Source organism: Zea mays, chromosome 7, assembly GCF_902167145.1.
Source record: "Zea mays cultivar B73 chromosome 7, Zm-B73-REFERENCE-NAM-5.0, whole genome shotgun sequence".
Lineage (NCBI taxonomy): Eukaryota > Viridiplantae > Streptophyta > Magnoliopsida > Poales > Poaceae > Zea > Zea mays.
Genome location: NC_050102.1, coordinates 169,276,443 through 169,300,254, shown reverse-complemented (window position 1 = coordinate 169,300,254; position 23,812 = coordinate 169,276,443). Strand labels below are relative to the sequence as shown.

The window sequence follows — 23,812 nt, the reverse complement described above, 5'->3', positions numbered from 1 at the left end:
GCTGAAAAGCTGAGTGTTTGGCAGTCCGCAACAGCTTTTGGTGGACAGAAGCTGCGAAATGCCGAAACAAACAGGGTCATAAACTGTTAGATACTACGGTGCATATATGATCGATTTCTAAGTCCTAAAATATCAATTCATAACTGGAAATTTTTCAATGACGAGTAGATTTATTCTATTGAGATAAATATGATAACATATATTTGTTGTTGATGTGTTGACGTGTTCTGATGAGATGGTGTTGGAGCGTGGTCGCTATCAGCGGTGTCACCTTCATTGCTCTGCAGAGAAACAACAGGCACTGAGATTCAGGTCATCGTTGATTGTTGCTCTTCCAGTCACTCGGGCGTTTAGTCGATAGGTCCTCTCTATTATGGATTAGGGTTTCGGGGTGAGTACTCACGTTTGGCTTTCTGCGACTAATTGATCCTTTATAAAGCGTCGTATGACTGAGGACTTCAACTAAGAATAGCGTGAGCCAGATTAAATCCAACACAGTCTCTATTGATCGAAGACTGTAGAGGACACATCTAACATAAAAAAGGATTGTGTTGGCCGTTCCACCGCCACCCGTTCGGGACCAGATCTCAAGCTAGCTTCAACCAATGCGCTCAAACACTTCCAAGCAAGATCTCAGCTAAGACCGTACAGAACGCAACACTGTTTTTTTTTTGAAGCAAAGAACGCAGCACTGTTGATTAAAAAAAAACGTCCACAACTCCAAGCCTCCAGCAACGCCTTCAACATCGAAAGCTCCAACACGCCTTCAGCATCCTAGCACAAACTTCAGAACCCTAGCATAGCAACATCGCTTTTCCATTGTTCCCGTGGAAAATATGCACAGCAGACCTTTACACTTTATTATAGTTTATATGCACAGAAGGGCTGCACTTTGCCGACTTCTCCCAAGTTTGATTTATTCCCATGATTTAGGCTGTAGCCCATACTGGACTACCAGATCTGACATTTTTTTAACATCAGAAGCAAATTCCAGATGAACAGCTAGTACTATAAGAAATAGGGGGACATATATGTATACAGAACTGTGTTGCATATATATACGTCTCTGACTGGACGGGTCACTGACGTATGGGTCTAGCCTAAATCTGAGCCCACACGTCAGTGATTGGAAGTAACCGACGAGGATATGTTTCCCTCACCTTCGACCACCACTAACCTCAACCTCCGCATCTCTCTCTCTCGCGCGCGCCGCCCTTCCCAGCGCCGTCGGCTGCCGCTCCTCCCCTCCACCGCCGCCTCTGCTCCGCCCGTCCTCGCGCCGTCTCGACCGCTGCGGCTTCGTCTCTCCCCATTGTCCGTCCCCTCTCAACGCACTCTACGACGGACCGATGACTTGACGGATCTGGGGGTTTGTCTAGGGTGGGTGAACGGAAGGGGATGGAGTTCACGGAGTCGTTCAAGCAGACGGGCCCGTGCTCCTTCTCCCCCGACTCGCGCTTCCTTGCTATTGCCGTAGACTACCGTCTCGTCGTCCGCGACGTACTCTCACTGAAGGTAGTCGTACCGTTCGTTCCCCATCTCGTTTCTCTCAGTCCATCCCTGGTCTCGTGAGTCAGAATGTCGGTATATGGTTTGGGTTTGTGGTGTAATCGTTGAATCTGGAATCGTAGACTTAGGCAATGTGACATTGTGTTGCTCTAATTCGTGCATGCCCATCATGAAATGCGCCTACTTCTGCCGATCTGAAATACTAGGCTTAAGGAGTAGGTTGTGCTTAGCTCAATTTCATGGTGCACTCTGAAATCTGGATAAATGACTGTAGTCTGTACCAAATGGTAAGGGGCCTGACCTGTTGAGTGATGCATACCTTTGAAACAGTCAGCATTTTGCATTTGGCACTATTTTTTTAGAACTGTGTTTTCATTTCATGGATCATGCAAGTTCCATAGTCGCAGAGCTCCAACTTCAAGAATTATGGGAGTTAAGTGTTCCTAGTGACAATAATTTATGTAGCCGGAGCTAAAGCAAAGCAGAAGTATTAGTAGGTCATTTTGTTTTCAATCTACATTGGGAGTACTTATTCAAACGTACCTTAATTCTTTTATTCAAACTCTAAGCCCAAATAGTACCTAAGAGGTAGAGCGCAGCTAATGGAGTAATGGAGCTCTATGTTTCATGCCTGTGTATGCAAATTTCACAACGAATATCACGGTTTAAATTTTTAAGAATGGTCATATCATTTATATGTTTTCTAAGTTTATTATTTACAATATTTTTAAACAGTCTTATAGAGATTAACTAATAAAATATATAAACTTTAAGTTTGGCATGAACTCATATTGTTGTAAAAATATGCGGGCTCATATCGAGACACTATATTAATGTGTTTCTAAACTCCTATACTTGAACTCAATTATGCAGGTGGTACAATTATTTTCATGCGTGGACAAGATAAGCTCTGTAGAATGGGCACCAGATTCAGAATACATTTTATGTGGACTTTACAAGCGACCCATGGTGCAAGCTTGGTCACTGAGTCAACCTGATTGGACCTGCAAGATTGATGAAGGTCCAGCAGGGATTGCATATGCTCGCTGGAGTCCTGACAGTCGTCATATATTAACTACATCTGAGTTTCAGCTCCGTCTCACTGTGTGGTCTCTCGTAAATACAGCATGCGTACATGTCCAGTGGCCAAAACATGGTTCTAAAGGTGTTTCTTTCACCAAAGACGGGAAATTTGCTGCAATCTGTACCAGACGTGATTGCAAGGATTACATTAATTTACTATCATGTCACTCTTGGGAAATAATGACTGTCTTTGCTATTGACACGGTAGACTTAGCTGGTGTTGAATGGTCACCATATGATAGTGCTATTGTTGTTTGGGATTCACTTCTTGAATATAAGGTGCATCCATTTCTTCTTCACAAATCTATGATTTGACATGCAACTATTTCATTCACTTGCATTTTGTCATGTACGGTAAAACGTTCACTAGGTGCAGGCGCGCGCGTGATGTCCGGCGAGCAGTCGAGCGCGCGGCCACAGAGCGGGCAGCAGCGCATGCTGCAAATCAGCCACAGATAGCAAGTGGCTAAGATTAGGGAAGTTGGCTAAGATTAGGAAAGAAGCAGTCTATCAGGCTAGAGAGAATCAAGGAGACTTGCTCCATTTGTAATTGGCCACCGGCCATATATTCATGTATGCAGCACGATTACTAGCAGAAAAGAATTTATCCTTCTTCTACCTCTAGCCTCTTAAGCCTGCGGTTAGGGGGGCATAACCCCGACCGGAGAAGACGGCCGACGGCTACGAGCTACGTAGCCGAGGTCCGGCGAGTCAGGGATTCCAGGTCCTTGACAGCTTGGTATCACGAGTCCGGCGATCTTCGTCCAGCAATTCCCAGCCCACCGAACCCCCCACCAGCCACACACCACCTCTATCACCCACCCGTTCCGCTGCCTCCAGCGCCATGTCTGAGTACACCCTTGCCGACGTAGTGGAGATGATGAAGGCGATGCAGGCCGACATCTCCGGTCTGAAGGAGAAGTCCGCGTCGTCGTCCTCCGGCGGCGCCATGCATGAACGCCCGCGCGACGCCGACCGCCCGCCGAAATTCCAGAAATGGGACTTCCCTCGGTTTGATGGCAAAACCGATCCTCTCCTCTTCATCAACAAGTGTGAGTCATATTTTCGCCACCATTGTTCCTCGCCGGAGGAGCAAGTGTGGATGGCCTCATACAATCTCGAGGGCATCGCGCAACACTGGTACATTCAGCTGCAAGAAGATGACGGCACCCCGTCATGGCGCCGGTTCAAGGAGCAGCTCAACCTGCGCTTCGGGCCGAACAGCCGGTCCGCGCCTTTCTTCGAGCTCACCGAGTGCCGCCGCACCGGCTCGGTCGAAGAGTACTCCAACCGTTTCCAGGAACTCCTACCCCACGCCGGTCCAATGGAGGAGGCGCAGCGCGTCCAGCTCTACACGGGGGGGTTGTTGCCGCCGCTCAGCCACTCGGTGCGGATCCTCCACCCCGACACTCTCAGCGCCGCGATGAGCCTGGCGCGGGAGGTGGAACAGCTGGAGATCGCTCGCGTCCAGGCGGCGACAAGGCCGGCAGCGCGCGGTCTTCTGCCGGCGCCCCCTCCACGACCAGCCGCTCCGACGCTGCCGGCGCCACCACCTCACTTGGCTCTGCCAGCGCCGCCGGTGGGTGCGGCCCAAGCACGAGGCGAGGGCTCTCGCCGCCTGTCACCCGAGGAGATGGCGGATCGTCGTCGGCAAGGCTTATGTTTCAATTGCAACGAGAAGTATTCTCGGGGCCACAATCGTTTTTGCAGGCGTCTCTTTTTTGTGGATGGGGTGGAGATCGATGACACCGGGGACGACACGGACACAGGCGCGACCGAGCCCAACGCCCCGCTCTTCTCCCTGCAGGCGGTGGCCGGGGTTGCGCCGGCTGACACCATGCAGATCGCGGTCACCCTCGGTCCGGCCTCCCTGGTGGCGCTGCTCGACTCGGGCAGTACACACAACTTCATCTCCGCGACGGCAGCACACCAGTCGGGCCTCCCCATCCAGCGCCGTCCACGCCTCACGGCCATGGTGGCCAACGGCGAGCGGATCTCCTGTGCCGGCGTCCTTCGCAACGCGCCGCTCCTCGTCGAGGGCGCACCATACCCGGCCGATCTCTTCGTCATGCCGTTGGCCGGGTACGACGTCGTCCTCGGAACGCGCTGGCTAGGGGCCCTGGGACCGCTCGTGTGGGACCTCGCCACCCGCCGCATGACGTTCCAGCGCCCAGGGCGCTCGGTCTCCTGGACGGGCATCCCACGCGCAGCGCAGCCGGCGGTGCGCACCATGACAGGGGGGGATGCGCTAATGGAGGCTCTCCTGGACTCGTTTGGGGGGCTCTTCGCCGCCCCTTCGGGCTTACCTCCCAAGCGCGCCCACGACCATCGCATCCTCCTCAAGCCCGACGCGCCGCCGGTGGCTGTCCGCCCGTACCGCTACCCGGCGGCCCACAAGGACGAGCTGGAGCGTCAGTGCGCCGCGATGATCGAGCAAGGGATCGTGCGCCGCAGCGACTCCCCGTTTTCATCACCAGTCCTCTTGGTCAAGAAGCCCGATGGCTCCTGGCGTTTCTGCGTCGACTACAGAGCCCTGAACGCACTCACCATCAAAGACGCGTTCCCAATCCCGGTGGTAGAGGAGCTGCTCGACGAGCTCCACGGCGCCAAGTTCTTCACCAAGCTCGACCTTCGGTCCGGCTACCACCAGGTGCGGATGCGGCCGGAGGATGTGCACAAGACCGCCTTCCGCACGCACGATGGACTGTACGAGTTCCTCGTGATGGCGTTCGGGCTCTGCAACGCCCCCGCTACGTTCCAGGCGCTGATGAACGACGTGCTCCGACCGTTCCTCCGCCGTTTCGTCCTGGTATTTTTTGACGACATTCTAATTTATAGCAAGACCTGGGCCGATCACCTCCGCCATCTCCGTGCGGTTCTCGACGAGCTGCAGCGACACCAGCTCTTCGTCAAGCGCTCGAAGTGCTCCTTCGGCGCGCCGGCCGTCTCCTACCTCGGCCACATCATCTCGGCAGCCGGGGTGGCAATGGATCCGGCCAAGGTGGCTGCCATCCGCGACTGGCCGCCACCTCGCTCGGTCCGGGCAGTTCGCGGCTTCCTCGGCCTCGCCGGGTACTACCGCCGCTTCGTCCACAACTACGGCACCGTGGCTGCCCCGTTGACGGCCCTCCTCAAGAAGGATGGCTTCGTCTGGGACGACGCGGCTATGGCAGCGTTCGCGGCACTCAAGGCAGCCGTGTCCTCCGCCCCGGTGCTCGCCATGCCGGACTTCAGCAAGCCGTTCGTGGTGGAGTGCGACGCGTCCTCCACAGGGTTCGGCGGGGTGCTTGTCCAGGAGGGACACCCGGTCGCGTTCTTCAGCCGGCCAATCGCCCCCCGGCATCGCGCCCTCGCCGCCTATGAGCGCGAACTCATCGGCTTAGTCCAGGCCGTTCGCCATTGGCGGCCATACTTGTGGGGCCGACACTTCACCGTCAAGACTGACCATTTCAGTCTCAAGTACCTCCTCGACCAGCGGCTGGCCACCATCCCTCAACACCATTGGGTGGGGAAGCTCCTGGGCTTCGACTTCGAGGTGGAATACCGCTCGGGTGCCACGAACACCGTCGCCGACGCCCTGTCCAGAAAGGACACCGAGGAGGGCGCGCTGATGGCTATATCCGCACCCCGCTTCGACTTCATCGCGCGGCTACGCCAAGCCCAAGCTACGGACCCGGCCCTCGTCGCCATCTGCGAGGATCTTCGCGCGGGCACACGTACGACGCCGTGGTCCATCATGGGCGGGATGGTCGCCATGCATGGGCGCCTCTACATCCCGGCGTCGTCCCCTCTTCTGCAGGAAATAGTGGCTGCCATCCACGACGATGGCCACGAAGGCGTCCTCCGCACACTACACCGGCTGAAGCGCGACTTCCATTTTCCAAACATGCGTCGTGTTGTGCAGGATTTCGTCAAGGCGTGCGGCACGTGCCAAAAGTACAAGTCTGATCACTTGCGGCCGGCCGGTCTTCTACAGCCCTTGCCGATCCCCTCGGCGGTGTGGGCGGACATCGGCATCGATTTCATCGAGGCGCTGCCCAGCGCCCAAGGCAAGACGGTCATCCTCACCGTCGTCGACCGCTTCAGCAAGTACTGCCATTTCATCCCGCTGGCGCACCCGTACACGGCGGAATCGGTGGCGCAGGCGTTCTTCGCCGAAGTGGTGCGGCTGCACGGCGTTCCGCAGTCCATCGTCTCGGACCGTGACCCCGTGTTCACTTCGGCCTTCTGGACCGAACTGATGGAGCTCACGGGCACCAAGCTCTTCATGTCCTCCGCCTTCCACCCCCAGACAGACGGCCAGTCGGAGGCAGCCAACCGCGTCATCGCCATGTACCTTCGCTGCTTCACCGGCGACCGCCCTCGACAGTGGCTCAGGTGGCTTCCGTGGGCGGAGTACACCTACAACACTGCCTTCCAGTCATCACTCCGCGACACGCCATTCCGGGTGGTGTACGGCCGCGACCCGCCAACCATCCGGTCCTATGAGCCGGGCGATGCGCGCGCTCCCGCGGTGGCGCAAGAGATGGAGGAGCGCGCTGCCTTCCTCGACGACGTCCGCTACCGTCTCCACCAGGCTCAAGAGTCCCAGCGCCGCGCCTACGATCAGCACCACAGGAGAGTCATCTACCAGGTGGGCGACTGGGCCCTTCTTCGCTTACGGCAGCGGCCGTCCGCGACACTGCCGCGCTCGGCAGCGGGCAAGCTCAAGCCGCGCTATGTCGGGCCCTACCGCGTCAAGGAAGTCATCAACGACGTGGCCGTCCGCCTACAGCTCCCGGCCGGCGCCAGACTCCACGACGTCTTCCACGTGGGGGTCCTCAGGAAGTTTGTGGGGGCGCCACCATCCGAACCTCCGGTGCTGCCGGCCACGCTCAACGGCGCCACCGTGTCTGCACCTGCACGTGTCTTGGCTGGCCGCCTAGCTCGCGGCGTTAAACAAGTCCTGGTCCAGTGGCAGGGTGAACCAGCGACGGCAGCAACATGGGAGGAACTTGAAGACTTCACGGCCAGCTTTCCGCAGTTCCAGCTCGAGGACGAGCTGGTTTTCGAGGCCGGGAGAGATGTCATGTACGGTAAAACGTTCACTAGGTGCAGGCGCGCGCGTGATGTCCGGCGAGCAGTCGAGCGCGCGGCCACAGAGCGGGCAGCAGCGCATGCTGCAAATCAGCCACAGATAGCAAGTGGCTAAGATTAGGGAAGTTGGCTAAGATTAGGAAAGAAGCAGTCTATCAGGCTAGAGAGAATCAAGGAGACTTGCTCCATTTGTAATTGGCCACCGGCCATATATTCATGTATGCAGCACGATTACTAGCAGAAAAGAATTTATCCTTCTTCTACCTCTAGCCTCTTAAGCCTGCGGTTAGGGGGGCATAACCCCGACCGGAGAAGACGGCTGACGGCTACGAGCTACGTAGCCGAGGTCCGGCGAGTCAGGGATTCCAGGTCCTTGACACATTTCTATGAGTAACTTGAGTTTCTAGTTATCCTCTTTCTAACGTGTTCTTGAAAATTATCTTTACTTTAATATCGCATCATCTTACACACCAATTTTATAGTTGGCAAATATTTTCTTCTACTAGTACAATTTTAATCTGAATTAATCTAAATTGATGTTTCCGTTGCTCTCAGTTAACTTGTTTGTTTTATACTAGGACCTTTCATTTTTTTCAAAAGAAAGCATACTTTTTTTAGGCTGTCAACATTGTGCCTCAGCTATTGTTGTTGTTGTAGGTTTAATGATTGAACATTCTGTATTATGTTTTATAGATTAACCACTAACAATTAACTCTAAATAGTTCATTTCAGCTTGTTTTGAAAAAATGTCTCTTTTTATTATTTAAACTAAGAATAATACGATTATGCAAAGATGCTAACTACAATGATTCTTTAAGAACAAATTATTTCAAGTTCTGACATCTTTCTTTTTGTCACTTACAGGTTCTGATATATTCGCCAGACGGAAGGTGCTTGTTCAAGTATCTAGCTTATGAAAGTGGGTTGGGTGTGAAAACTGTTGCTTGGTCACCATGTGGACAGTTTTTAGCAGTGGGCAGCTATGATCAAGCAGTACGGACTTTGAATCACTTGACGTGGAAAACTTTTGCGGAGTTCTCACATGCAGGGTATATTCGTAGTCCTTGCAATGCTGCTATATATAAGGTACCCCAGTCCATTATTTTGTTGACTTGTTATATTAGCACCGCTGCATGGCCTAAATTTACTTCGCTGACAAATAATCATGGTACCTAATTTTAATCTCCAAATATGTGTAGGAAGTGGATGACCCATGGCAACTTGATATGTCAGAATTATGTCTAAGTGAAGGCCTCTCTCGAAACATGCCAGACAATGGTGCAGGTCAGTTTAAGCGTGATCAGTTCATACGACTTCTCATGCTTATAGCTGTACATTTGGGCCGGGCCTGATGGGCCGGCCCGAAGCACGGAAAAAAGCACGGCCCAGGCACGGCACGACACGAAATATTTTAGTGCCGGGCCGGGTTTGGGCCGAGGTCGCGGCCCATAGGCGGGCACGAGCACGGCCCGTTTAAGGCAGGCACGAAATAGCCCATATAGAGGCACGAAAAAGCCCATATATTTATTAAAATCACACTTCATTCGACACTTTCATGTACTTGATAAAGAACACAAAGCTAGAGATAGTGTTAGTTAGATGTTTTTTGTAGCTTTGAATTAGAGTATGTGATGTAATTTTATTTTTGTTATGAACATTAGATAATGAACTGAACTTCGAACTTTATATAGAACTGATTATACTCCTTTTCTTTCTAACAAAATGATTTGTAAACGAGGTAGTTATTGCATAGCTCAAACAGGTCGGGTCGGCCCGAAATTCAAACAATACGGGCCTTTTCGGGCTTGGGCCGGGTGGCCCGAATGTACACCTATACTCATGCTATTGCTTTTTTATGTTTCCCACCTGCAGACCCTTGGATTACTTTTTTTAGAAAAAAACATTTTTTGCATGATGAATCCCCCTTTCAATGAAGTTAGATGTAGTAGCTCATATGAGACTAGGATCTTATCGTATCTAACAAAACATAAACTAAAATACAATTTTATGCTCCCTTAGTCTGCATAACTGTCATAGCCACTAGCCCTCTGGGCGAATGAAGCGGACAGTATGCCATCTGGACGCTTCTTAGCTGATCCTATCCACCAGAAGTCCAGAACAACCAACCGCAAGGTTTCCCCCTGAACACCTTTGCTACTCTAACAGAACATGGATTGTGAGGGCACACCTAAGCCAACCCATCTCTCCCATGTGTTATCTGATTTATTTGTGTGCATTACTGTACTTTTGAAGATGTCTTATGAAACCTTTCTTTTGGTGTTACCATGTTCTAGATTACCAAATGATTCTTTTCACATTGTTATGGCTAGTATGATTACAAATTAAATAGATTATTGTTCTGTATCATTTGATAGAATGATTGATAGAGAAACCCATGAAGGACAACCCTGGCACAATGGTGAGAAGTCTTTCCACTGAGCCAAAGGTCTTGGGTTCAACGTAGCCTCTCTGCAAAAATGCAGGGGTAAGGCTTGCCTCAGTTATTCCTTCCTTAGACCCACTCATGTCGGAGCCATCGGCACTGGGTCGGTCCCATTGATAGAGAAGCCCATACTGACTCTTTTAGTTTAAAAATCATATTTGTGTTATTATATGTTGTTTCCATGGTATTTTATCCTCTTATCATACTAGTTCAGTGGCCCATTGGACAAAATTGTCACTGTGATGCTGCCTTTATATTATGTTATTAGTCCTTACATGTATTAAATTTTCCCTATTTTTTTGTTGTCAGAAAATGGCACCGAGGGAGGAGGCTCTAGAGTTAAATATGCTGTGATGGATGTTCCCATCACCTTACCTTCGTTGAAACCAGCTTTTGACAAGCCTAACCCCAAACAAGGCATTGGTGAGTTCCTCACTTCCTCTTGCCTTCTGCCACTCCAGCTGACGGTTGTTGCAAGGTTCTATTCATGCGTATGGTTATCAGCTATTTCCTTGATGACTCTTGCATAGTTGTCCAGTACTCTAGTATCATGTGTTTGTGATCCATTTTGTTTCTCATTACTCAATGTTTGTCTTATTTCTTACTCTTATAGTGATTGCACTTAATTGCATTTGTTCTTGAATCCATTGGTGAATTCTTATACAGATATACATGCATTTGTATAAAAAAGAAAGTTGTTCAGAACATGTGTCCGGTGTACGGTGCGTGTTCTTGATTCTACATGGAAACACCACTCTCTCACTTTACAAAATGCTGTAGGTATGCTGTCATGGAGCAGCGACAGCCACTATTTCTTCACCAGGAATGACAACATGCCAACTGTTCTCTGGATATGGGATATATGCCGCCTTGAGCTTGCCGCTGTGCTCGTGCAGAAAGATCCAATCCGTGCTGCAGCATGGGACCCTACCTGCACACGCCTTGTTTTATGCACAGAGAGCCCTCACTTGTACATGTGGACGCCATCCGGTGCCTGCTGTGTCAACATCCCCTTTCTGAACTTCCGAATCGTTGATTTGAAGTGGAGCTCGAATGGGAGCTGTCTCCTCCTGAAGGAGCGCGAATCTTTCTGCTGTGCCACAATCATATCTGCCCTGCCTGAGGAAGAACCTGATCATTCTGATGATACTTCTGAAGATGAATGAGTGGCCTCATGGTATGTCTAGCAGCTTATGCGAATGGAACTGGGAACTAACAGTACAAATGATCTTGTGATGGTGAATGAGTGACACTGACTGACTACTTAGCTACTTGTAGAATCCAGAGTGGATTGCGATACCATGAATCGATAAGGTCATTTCGCTGCTTAGATGGCAAATGCTCTATCACCAGGCACTACAGAATGGACAGAGAACTGTGTGGTTCTATTTGTTGTATTCTTGCTCTTGTTTGTCTGTTGTAGTTTCTCCAAGGTTGTACTGCTTGACCTTACTTGTTGGATCTTAATCTTACATATCCAGTCACCAGGGTATTTTCAATCTGGGAGTACATACTTAGGCCGTACTTAGCCCTGTTTAGCCCTGTTTGTTTCGGATTATAATCTCTCTAGATTATATAATCTAACGCAAATAATCCAACAGCTAAATAAACACCTAGATTATGAGTTTAGATTATATAATCTAAAGCCTAGATTATGATAATCTCATAATCTCCTAAGAGTAGCTTATTTGAGATTATTTTGGTAAAAGACCCACTACCCATGGTTATGTAAATAGAAATTACAATATATGTCATCATTTTTTTCTCACCTTAAATAAACAAACAAGGGTACTACTGTCTTTATGAATAATCTACATTTGTAGAATCTAAACTATCAAAAAACTATATGTAGATTATAATATGTCTAGATTATAATTTAGATTATATAATTTAGATTATAATCCAGATTATATAATCTATAAGCTGAAACAAACAGACCCATATGTTACTAGCGTTTAAGCGTGAGGTTGTTGAGCCGCTCAAGCAGCGAAGCATGCCAAAATGTGATGACGACGAGGCGCCCATGGCATTTCTCTACTTTTTTGTTGTGACGCCAAATTCTTCGGTTATGGGCTTATGACAAATACAGGAAACACGTACTAACTCTCGGCTCTAGCCCGTGCCCGTGGACGCATGGCAGTGGCACCACCACTTTGCATGTGCGAGCGTCAAACAATCTCGGCTAGTCAACCTTCTAGAGAATTTCCATGGAAACTTTTCAAACTTCTCCGGCCACCATTAATGTCCACCCACGATGCAGGTACGGACGCGATGACAGCTCCCAGTGCACCATGTTTGATCTTTTCCGCATCTGATCCATATCCGATTCTACAGGTCATGCAGTCGGTCATGCAGTCTCCAGACCCACTATAAAACCCAAAGCAAAGCAGAAGCACTCCACACGCTTCAGCATTCTTCAAATACTTGCATAAGATGGCAGGTTCCGTGGCAATCGTGGGCATCTTCGTCGCCCTCCTCGCCGTGGCCGGCGAGGCGGCTGTGTTCACGGTGGTGAACCAGTGCCCGTTCACCGTGTGGGCCGCGTCCGTGCCGGTGGGCGGCGGGCGGCAGCTGAACCGCGGCGAGAGCTGGCGGATCACGGCCCCCGCGGGCACGACGGCCGCGCGCATCTGGGCGCGCACGGGGTGCAAGTTCGACGCGAGCGGGCGCGGGAGCTGCCGCACGGGGGACTGCGGCGGCGTGCTGCAGTGCACTGGGTACGGGCGCGCGCCCAACACGCTGGCGGAGTACGCGCTGAAGCAGTTCAACAACCTCGACTTCTTCGACATCTCCCTCATCGACGGCTTCAACGTGCCCATGAGCTTCCTCCCCGACGGCGGGTCCGGGTGCAGCCGCGGCCCGCGCTGCGCCGTGGACGTGAACGCGCGCTGCCCTGCCGAGCTGCGGCAGGACGGCGTGTGCAACAACGCGTGCCCCGTGTTCAAGAAGGACGAGTACTGCTGCGTCGGCTCGGCGGCCAACGACTGCCACCCGACCAACTACTCCAGGTACTTCAAGGGGCAGTGCCCCGACGCGTACAGCTACCCCAAGGATGACGCCACCAGCACCTTCACCTGCCCCGCCGGAACCAACTACAAGGTCGTCTTCTGCCCGTGAGGCCGCTGAACTAGCATCAGCGTGCGCGCGTCGACCAAGAACAAGAAATAAACGACCGAGGCTGTGTATGTTGCCCGCCGTGTGCTCAACTGGAGCAAAAATAAAGCCAACAAAACAAGCACGTGTGATCTCTATGTCACCAACTCTATCACCTTAATTAATGGGGCATTATGAAGTTGTTTCTTTACATGCTCGTACTGAAATTGGGTTTTATGGACTGAATCGCATAGCATTTGATAGTTGCCGCCGGTAGCGGTAGTGATCTTTGGACGAGGATTGCAAGCTTCGGCTACAAGCACGACGACTACATCTCTCAGCGTGCTCAACTGGTCGCGGGGAGAGAGGTGCTTGAGATGTTGTAGGGATATGATGGTTATTGACTTTAATATTATATAAAAGATAGATTGCTGACGTTTTATTTTATAGTAGGTGTTGGAAAAAATGATCCTGACAAGGAAAGATCGAGTTCCTTGGAACTCGTCCTATGTTGACAAAAGTAGAGTATGTAGTGTATAACCCTGAACCATTTATATGGTACTCTATATAGAAGACACGACTAAATTACACTATAATATAGTGTGTATGTCTAAACCCGTATCTTACTAATTACTACATTCATTACACTAATTATAGTACTACTCAATAAATTTAGGCCCCGTTTCAATCTCACGGGATAAACTTTAGCTTCCTGCTAAACTTTAGCTATATGAATTGAATTGCTAAAATTTAGCTTAAATTACCACCATTAGCTTTCCTGTTTAGATTATAAATGGCTAAAAGTAGCTAAAAAATAGCTGCTAAAGTTTATCTCGCGAGATTGAAACAGGGCCTTAGTCCACCAATCAGTTATGTATTCCATTTCGAGCACAACGCCAAAAGATGTGTCTTGTGCTTTTGGGCCACATTAAGAGTCTGCTTTATTAAGGTTCGTAAGCCTCTGTTATAGGATACGATTATAATTCTCGCTCGAACATTTTTGTCCTTTGGCTGCTGGGACATATTCTCAATTATTCTATTTTTACATGATTCAACAGAGTCGAGGGCACTCGGGACCTTCTATACTAAAATCATCTCAATTCTTGATATGTATCAAGGCGCCTCATAGGCCCATTAAGCGTCTTGGAGACTTCTTTAGGAGGCTTCGCTGGTGAAGGCGCAGTCTCCTTAGAGGGCTCTCCATGTTCACTGAAGGCTTCGACGCGACGACCTTTGCTTGTCGGTTTGGGAACTGCTTCATGGTACCATCTTTCAATGCCCTTCCTAGACCTTCAAGCGCTCTGATGCTTGTGTTTTTGTTTAGGCCTTCGTGTTGACGAAAGCTCTTCTTGATGAAGGTCATCCTTCATTGCTTCCTCTTTGTGCCACCTTCCCTATATTCGTAGGTGAAAGGGAAATAGGGTCAAACCTTTTCCTAATTAATTTTGGTGGTTGAATTGCCCAACACAAATCATTGAACTAACTAGTTTGCTCTAGAGTATATGTTCTACAGGTGCCAAAGTTTCAACTCAAAACCAATACAAAGATTAAAAAGAGTTCAAGAAGAAAGGAGCAAAGGAAACCGAAGTGCTCCCTGGTCTGGCGCACCGGACAGTCCGATGAGCCACCGGACAGTGTCCGGTGCACCAGAGAGGATCGACCTCAAACTCTTCAGCTTCGGGTTTCTCAGGCGCAGCTCCGCTATAATTCACCGGACTGTCCGGTGCACCACCGGACTGTCCGGTGCACCACCGGACTGTCCGGTGCACCACCGGACTATCCGGTGCGCCAGCGGAGCAACGACTATCTGCACGCAACGGTCGACTCTGACAGTGATCAGTGCAGAACAGTACATGCGGCAGAAGTCAGAGCAGAAGATCAGAGGGGCACTGGACTGTCCGGTGTGGCATCGGACTGTCCGGTGCCGCATGAGGACAAAGCCTCCAACGGTCGACCAGCTCCAAGCCCTAACGGGAGGATGACGTGGCGACGCACCGGACACTGTCCGGTGGCGCACCGGACTGTCCGGTGAGCCCATCGCCAGCAGCCATCTCCAACGGCTACAATTTGGTTGGTGGCTATAAATACCACCCCAACCGACCACTTCAAGGGGTGGGAGCCCAAGCAACATTCCAAGTCATCTAGTTGATATATCCAAGCCCTCCCAACCACATATATTCATTGATCAATCCTATACACAAGATTTAGACCACTACAATCCACACAAGTGCCACAAAAGAGAGAGCAAGCAAAAGAAAGCCTCTCGTGTGAGTTTAGCTCTAGTGCCTTGTGAGATTCATTGAGAGATAGTGTGTGCTACATCTTTGTGTTCATTTTCGCATGGAGTTTTGACTCTCATTGAACTTCCTCCAAAGTTTTGGAGGCTTATAAAGCTAGCAAGAGACACCAAAGTGTGTGGTGGTCCTTGCAGGGTATTAAGTGATCCTTGAGAAGAAGAAGAGCTCGCCGGTCTTGCGTTGAAAGTCGCCTAGAGGGGGGGTGAATAGGGCGAATCTGAAATTTATAAACTTAAGCACAACTACAAGTCGGTTTAGCGTTAGAAATATGAACGAGTTCGAGAGAGAGGGCGAAAAACAAAACGTGAGCAAATAGGAAGTGAGACACGATGATTTGTTTTACCAAGGTTCGGTTCTTTCAAACTACTCCCCGTTGAGGTGGTCACAAAGACCGGGTCTCTTTCAACCCTTTCCCTCTCTCAAACGGTCACTTAGACCGAGTGAGCTTCTCTTCTCAATCAAACGGGACACAAAGTCCCCGCAAGGACCACCACACAATTGGTGTCTCTTGCCTCGGTTATAATTGAGTTGATCACAAGAAAGAATGAAAAGAACCAATCCAAGCGCAAGAGCTCAAATGAACACAAGTCACTCTCTCACTAGCCACTATTTGATTGGGAATGATCTTTGGGCTTGGGAGAGGATTTGATCTCTTTGGTGTGTCTTGTATTGAATGCTATAGCTCTTGTAAGGTGTAGAAAGTCTGAAAACTTGGATGAAATGAATGTGGGGTGGTTGGGGGTATTTATAGCCCCCAACCACCAAACTAGCCATTTGGTGGAGGCTGCTGTCGTATGGCGCACCGGACAGTCCGGTGCGCCAGCCACGTCATCCGACCGTTAGGGTTCGACCGTTGGAGCTTCTGTCTTCTGGGTCACCGGACAGTCCGGTGTTGCACCGGACAGTCACTGTATACTGTCCGGTGCGCCTTCTGGCGCTGCTCTGACTCTGGCGCGCATTGTAGCGTATTGAATGCGTTCTACAGACGACCGTTGGCGCGAAGTAGCCGTTGCTCCGCTGGCACACCGGACAGTCCGGTGGTGCACCAGACAGTCCGGTGAATTATAGCGGAGCGGCTCCCAGAAATCCCGAGACTGGCAAGTTTGGAGTTGGATTCCTTGGTGCACCGGACAGTCCGGTGCGCCAGACCAGGGCTGCCTTCGGTACAACTTTGCTCCTTTTATTTGAACCCTTTCTTTTATATTGTATTGGTTTATTGTGAACCTTTGGCACCTGTAGAACTCATAATCTAGAGCAAACTAGTTAGTCCAATAATTTGTATTGGCAATTCAACCACCAAAATTCATATTGGAAAAGGTTTGACCCTATTTCCCTTTCAATCTCCCCTTTTTGGTGATTGATGCCAACACAAACCAAAGCAAATATAAAAGTGCAGAATTGAACTAGTTTGCATAATGTGAGTGCAAAGGTTGCTTGGAATTGAAACCAATATACTAATTTCAATAGATATGCATGGATGGTTTCAAAATTTTGGACCACATTTGCACCACGAGTTTTGTTTTGCAAATTCTTTGTAAAATTCTTTTCAAAAGTCTTTTGCAATTAGTCAAAGATACATGAATAAGATTGAAGAAAGCATTTTTAAGATTTGAAATTTTCTCCCCCTGTCTCAAATGCTTTTCCTTTGACTAAAACAAAACTCCCCCTAAATAAAATTCTCCTCTTAGTGTTCAAGAGGGTTTTGCAATTTTTGAGGATACTACTTTCTCCCCCTTTTGAACACAATAAGATATCAAATTGAAAACTTCATTTTTTAATTTGGTGGTGGTGCGGTCCTTTTGCTTTGGGCTCATACTTTCTCCCTCTTTGGCATGAATCGCCAAAAACAGATACTTGTGAGTGAGATATAAGCCCTTGTCCAAACTTTCTCCCCCTTTGGCGAACATAAAAATATGAGTGAAGATTATACAAAAGTGGAGGACGATGCGGAGTACCGGCAAATACAATCGGAGTTGAGTGGAAGCGCCTTCTTTGTCGACTACTCCATTTCTCTTTCAATATCTATGACTAAGCATAAGATGACACTTGACAACACATTAGTCATAGACATAAAAGAGATATGATCAAGGGTATATATATGAGCTATGTGTGCAAATTATCAATCAAAATTCCTAGAACCAAGAATATTTAGCTCATGCCTAAGTTTGGTAAATGTTTGCTCATCTAATGGCTTGGTAAAGATATCGGCTAATTGTTCTTTGGTGTTAACATATGCAATTTCGATATCCCCCTTTTGTTGGTGATCCCTTAGAAAATGATACCGAATGGCTATGTGTTTAGTGCGGCTATGCTCAACGGGATTGTCCGCCATGCGGATTGCACTCTCATTATCACATAGAAGAGGAACTTTGGTTAATTTGTAACCATAGTCCCTAAGGGTTTGCCTCATCCAAAGCAATTGCGCGCAACAATGGCCTGCGGCAATATACTCGGCCTCTATAACACCCAAAATCTTATTTTTGAAAGTTTAGTAAAAAGTTCTCCAAGGATTGTGTTATTAGAATGCCTTCCAATAAAATTTTCTTACATTTGATGCAACATCACCTAAAATAAACACGTTCCTAATAAAGATTTAAATAAAAGAATCTCTATATGAATTTGTTACCCCTTGGTTGAAATGAATATTTATACTTATTCTCTAAAGAATTTTATATTAGAGAATATATTTCTTAAAATACCCATTCTCTATGTTAAGTTTATATGAATTTTATATTTGAAAGCATTTGGTTAAATAATATAATAAATAAATTAAAACAAATCATATTCATGCTGGAATACTTTTGTTTGTGCATTTGTTTTTGAATATGAAACTCAGTCCTAAATTCAAATTGTAATTTGGATTTGAAATAGAAAAGGGAAGAACACATAAATAGAAAAAGAATAAAACCTAACCTGGGCCGATTTTACTCCCTTCCCCGTCGGCCCACTTTAGGACTTCCCTTCCGCGTGGCCCAGCACCCTAGCCTGGTCGCTTACATGCGGGCCCCGCGTGCAGACACTCTCACTTGCCGCGCGCCAGCCACTGACGCGAGGGGTCCCAGTTGTCGGCTCGTTCTTCTCCCCTCAACCGACCACGCGACGCTCACGATGGAAGCACAACAAACCCAGTCGTAGTCACCGGAGAAACCCCCTCGGCCGCCCCTTTCTTTCGGATCTGGACTTTCCTGCCCTCCTATAAAGCTTGGCGGTGCTGACCCTTTGCCGAACTACCATGGAGCCATAGCGGATACCTTGAGGAGCAGAGAGCCTCGTCGGATGAGAGAGATAGAGAGAGAGGACGGGTGCCGCTGCGTTTGGCTCAGTCGTGGGAGCTTCTGCGTAGCTCCGATAACGGATTGCGTCCTTGCCTTGTGGGGCTGACAACCTGGTGACCTGGGGATCGATTGAAGCGTCGGGCTGAGCTCACCAAATTTCTCTGCTACCGCGGTGCCGCGAAACACCGTCGCCGGCCCACTGCTCGACCCGACTGCCGGTAAGTAGCTCATGACCATGTTCGCCAAGTTACTCCTATTCGTAAAGCACCATCGGATCTCGTTGCGGGGCACTAGAACTTAGAATCGGGTTGGGGTAGCTCCGGTTATGGCGTTGCCGTGTCGGTCCTGTTTGCCGCCGCAGCGACTCGTCGGTGCCATGGTTGGCTGCAGTCTGGGGAAGAAGGCGGGTCTCCTGCCGTTAGATCAGGGTGGCGCGGTCATTATGGCGACCCCAATGGTTCACCGGAGCTTGGCGGACAACATGGTACCGCACTGTGCCGTGGCCAGATCTCCACGTTGCCCAAACCTCCGGTAGGTTGTCCCTATCGCTCTCGTCTTGGCCTCTACTACGTTTTTCTTAGTTCGGTGGACGAATTTGGTCCTCGGGGCACCGAATTGGGGGCTAGTCGGCAATGGCACCGTCGTGTGGGCGGCACCGCCGTCTCCGGAGAAGACAAGTCTGTGCCGTGTCATTCAACCCACGCGACCAAGATTTGATCCCTTGCGTACCAATTGGGGGGAGAAATCTGAACCATTGGATCCTGGGCATACGACCAGGGTTAAAGCGAGACATACCCCTTCGCTTGATAAGATCTGAGCTGTAGAAGGTTAATCGCATGGATTTCAAGCAGTCTGAGCGATTTAAAATCCATGCCCTTGATTTCGGATCTGAGCGCTGTGGTTGGATACCGGTTCATATCCGCGTGCATCTAATCCGGGCGCTCGGTTGGGGATCCAACGACTGACATTGAAGCGTACCCCTTCGGCCTGGAAAGTTTACAAAGGAACCCCTCGGTTTTCTTCAAAAGAACCCGCCATCCATAGTAGTTCGATTAATATTGCAGAGTGACCCTTTTCTTTACAAATAGGACCCTACGTTCTCAGAAAATAACGGTTGCAGTCAAGAAAATTCATAAAATGAATATATAAAGTATTTTATGTATGAAAATAATTCTCTAAACTTCGGAAAATCATATCTCCTTTGTTTTAGCTCCGAATTGATCCGTTCAAGTTGTGTTAGCTTCATAAAAATATTCTTTGCTCAGTAACAACATTAATTATACCATATTGCATACTTTTATAATTAGATATCTATTTATCCTATGTCCACTAGATTAACTCTTCTAAATCAAAGCTAACCTGTCCATGGTTATAAGTTGATTAAAATATGATCTCTAGTCAAGTATAATTAAAATTAAAGTTGAGATAATTATTTATAGAATGATCTCTCATATGATTCACACTAATCAATTTATAATATAGTTTAATATTCAAACCACATATATCTTCAGTAAATTATAACTCCGTAACCGTAACTCCGATTTTAGTGGTTCTCGAACCCACGATCTCGTAGCGACACGTAGATTATTATTACACAGTTTATTCTTATGTTTGGTGTGATGTTAATTTTGCCTATACAATGTTTGTTTGTATTGCTACGACTAGAGCGAGGTCACGTGTCATCTAAAGAGCAAGATGGTATGTGGAATCTCAAGTCCTAGGCAAGTTGTGCCCTTGATCACTTCTTTTTACCCAGTCATGTTCTGATTAATCATAATGATCTGCATAGGTTAATTTTGATGGGACCCAATAGGTTACCCTAGTTTGACTATCTTTATACCTTGTTCACCACTGAATTTTTGGGTAGTATCTGCTATTGCTTTATGTGGTTTTGGGTATAGAGATACATTATTCATGATTATACTTTTATTATTAGTTGTTATTTACTGTTCATGATAAGATTGTTATGTTAATTGGAACATGGAGAACCACCCGGGAAAACAGTGCTACCACAAGGGTTTAATGGAACGCCCTTGGCTGATTAATTAGGAAAGCTAGTGGATGACTACCTTACCCGAAAGGGGCAAGGGCAGTAGGGGAGTGGTCAGTGTAGGGAGGCCTTGGGATGATTTTGCTGCGATGGCGGTCATGCGAGGGATTCCTGCATTGGAGCTTCCTATAAACTGTAGCGGGTTTTCTGAAGCTAGTGGAGCTTTGTAAAGGCCTCGTAGTGTTACCCTGCTTCGCCTCCTCGGTAGAGGTGTATGGGATTGGCCGTCTCTTGGCAGGTGGGTAACATGACTTGTGGGTAAAGATGCGCAACCTCTGCAGAGTGTAAAACTGGTATACTAACCGTGCTCACGGTCATGAGCAGCTCGGACACTCACATGATTAATTTATGGAACTAAATTCAATATGTCATATGCATTGCATCGCAGGTGATGATGTTACTTTAGTTCTACTACTTAATTGGGTTGGTATTTACTTACACTTAGTAATTGCTAATAAAATTTTGACCAACTTTAAAAGCAATGCTCAGCTTCAACCATCCTCTTTGGTAAGCCTTACACTTCACGTGAGCTCCCACCTTTGGCGAGTTCATGCACATTATTCCCCACAACTTGTTGAGCTATGAACGTATGTGAGCTCACTCTTGCTGTCTCACACCCCCCACAGGTCAAGAACAAGTACCGCAAGATGAGGCGCATGGAGGATGCTGTGACGAGTTCGTGAGAGGTCTAGGCCGTCGTCTCCCAGTCAACTTTGGGTTGTGAAAGGGAAATGTGCCCTTGGGCCATTTCTAAGTATTTTGGTGATTGAGTGTCAACACAAGTGCTTAAATGAGAATCTATGCCCATGAATGGACAAAGTGCAAATCAAGAGCAAAGGTATGTTTCTAAGTCTTAGTACATTGGTTTTGTGTACTAATATACTTGTCTAAGTATCAGAAACAGAAAGAAGAAGAAAAGAGAAGAGTTGGCTGTGTACAGCCAAAAGGCTGTTTCGGTCTGGGGCACCGGACTGTTCGGTGGTGCACCGGACAGTGTCCGGTGCGCCAGGCTGCCTCGAGCGAAGTGGCCACTCTCGGGAATTCACCGACGGCGTACGGCTATAATTCACCGGACTGTCCGGTGTGCACCGGACTGTCCGGTGAGCCAACGGTCGGCCGGGCCAACGGTCGGCCGCGGAATCTGCGTGCGACACGTGGCCGAGCCAACGGCTAGAAGGGGGCACCGGACTGTCCGGTGTGCACCGGACATGTCCGGTGCGCCAACGGCTCCCAGATCTGCAATGGTCGGCTGCGTCATTTTAGGAAGGAGATCGGGCACCGGACAGTGTCCGGTGTGCACCGGACTGTCCGGTGCGCCCGATGACAGAAGGCAAGATCAGCCTTCCAGATTTGCTCTCAACGGCTCCTAGCTGCCTTGGGGCTATAAAAGGGACCCCTAGGCGCATGGAGGAGCACACCAAGCAACCTTAGAGCATTCTTGATCATCCACACTCAGTCTTTGCGCATTCGTTTGTCATTCTCAGTGATTCGAGCTCCGTTCTAGTGAGAACTTTGAGATAGTCTTTTGAGCTCGATTCTTGGCCGTGTGTGTGCGCATTTTGCTGTGGATTTGTGTGTGTTGCTTCCCTTCCTTACTCCGTGATTCTTTGTGAACATCAAAAGTGTAAGGGCGAGAGGCTCCAAGTTGTGGAGATTCCTCGCGAACGGGATAAGAAAAGAAAAGCATAACACTATGGTATTCAAGTTGATCATTGGATCACTTGAGAGGAGTTGAGTGCAACTCTCGTCCGTTGGGACGCCACAACGTGGAGTAGGCAAGTGTTGTACTTGGCCGAACCACGGGATAAATCACTGTGTCTTCTCTGTGTTGAATTCTTTGTGATTATCGTATTGTGCAAGACCTTCTCTCTAGCCACTTGGCATAAACTGTGCTAACGTTTAACCAAGTTTTGTGGCTTAAGTGTTTAAGTTTCACAGGATCACCTATTCACCCCCCTCTAGGTGCTCTCAATTGGTATCAGAGCAGTTCTCTTCACAAAAGGGACTAACCGCCCGAAGAGATGGATCCTAAAGGAAAGGGAATCGTGATCAACGACAAGGAGAAGGAGTCCTTCGTCAACGAGCCAAGGGATGACAAGTCCAACGACTCGGGCTCGGGCCACAGACGCAAAGATGGGAAGAAGAAGAAGACAAGACACATCAAGGAGATCGTCTACTACGACAGCGATGAGTCTACTTCCTCCCAAAAGGACGATGACCACAACGAATACGAGAGAAAGAAACCGGTCAATTCGAACTTTTCTTTTGATTACTCTCGTATTCCTCAAAGTACTAATGCTCATTTATTATCTATTCCACTTGGTAAACCTCCTCATTTTGATGGAGAGGACTACGGATTTTGGAGTCACAAAATGCGTAGTCACTTGTTCTCTCTCCATCCTAGCATATGGGAGATTGTAGAAAGTGGAATGCACTTTGATAGTACGGATAGTCCCATGTTTATTAATGAACAGATTCATAAAAATGCACAAGCTACTACTGTGTTGTTAGCCTCTTTGTGCAGGGACGAGTACCATAAGGTGAGCGGCCTGGACAATGCCAAGCAGATCTGGGACACCCTCAAGATCTCTCATGAAGGGAATGATGTCACCTTGCTCACCAAGATGGAGTTGGTGGAAGGCGAGCTTGGACGGTTCGCAATGATAAGGGGCGAGGAGCCAACTCAAACATACAACCGGCTCAAGACCCTTATCAACAAAATAAGGAGCTACGGAAGCACGCGATGGACGGATCACGACGTCGTCCGCCTAATGCTAAGGTCCTTTACCATTCTTGATCCTCATTTGGTGAACAATATTCGTGAAAATCCTAGGTACACCAAGATGTCGCCCGAAGAAGTTCTGGGGAAGTTCGTAAGCGGGCGAATGATGATCAAGGAGGCAAGATATGTGGACGACGCGTTGAACGGTCCTATTCATGAACCTCAACCCATTGCTCTAAGGCAACAAGGAGCAAGGAGGCGCTA

General features: G+C 48.7%; 2 protein-coding genes across 2 annotated transcripts; both read left to right on the top strand.

Annotated features, from left to right (window-relative positions):
• Nucleotides 1-1,187: 1,187 nt before the first annotated feature.
• Nucleotides 1,188-11,608, top strand: LOC100381963 (uncharacterized). The gene is made up of 6 exons (NM_001174736.3): nucleotides 1,188-1,515; nucleotides 2,383-2,871; nucleotides 8,533-8,754; nucleotides 8,868-8,952; nucleotides 10,421-10,534; nucleotides 10,892-11,608. The coding sequence occupies exons 1-6, from the start codon at nucleotides 1,399-1,401 to the stop codon at nucleotides 11,275-11,277; spliced, it is 1,413 nt and encodes a 470-aa protein (NP_001168207.1). The 5' UTR covers nucleotides 1,188-1,398; the 3' UTR covers nucleotides 11,278-11,608.
• Nucleotides 11,609-12,520: 912 nt separating this feature from the next.
• Nucleotides 12,521-13,448, top strand: LOC542299 (stress-induced protein 1). Its single transcript, NM_001111886.2, has one exon. It carries the CDS (start codon nucleotides 12,545-12,547, stop codon nucleotides 13,226-13,228), a length of 684 nt encoding a protein of 227 aa, NP_001105356.1. The 5' UTR covers nucleotides 12,521-12,544; the 3' UTR covers nucleotides 13,229-13,448.
• Nucleotides 13,449-23,812: the final 10,364 nt, after the last annotated feature.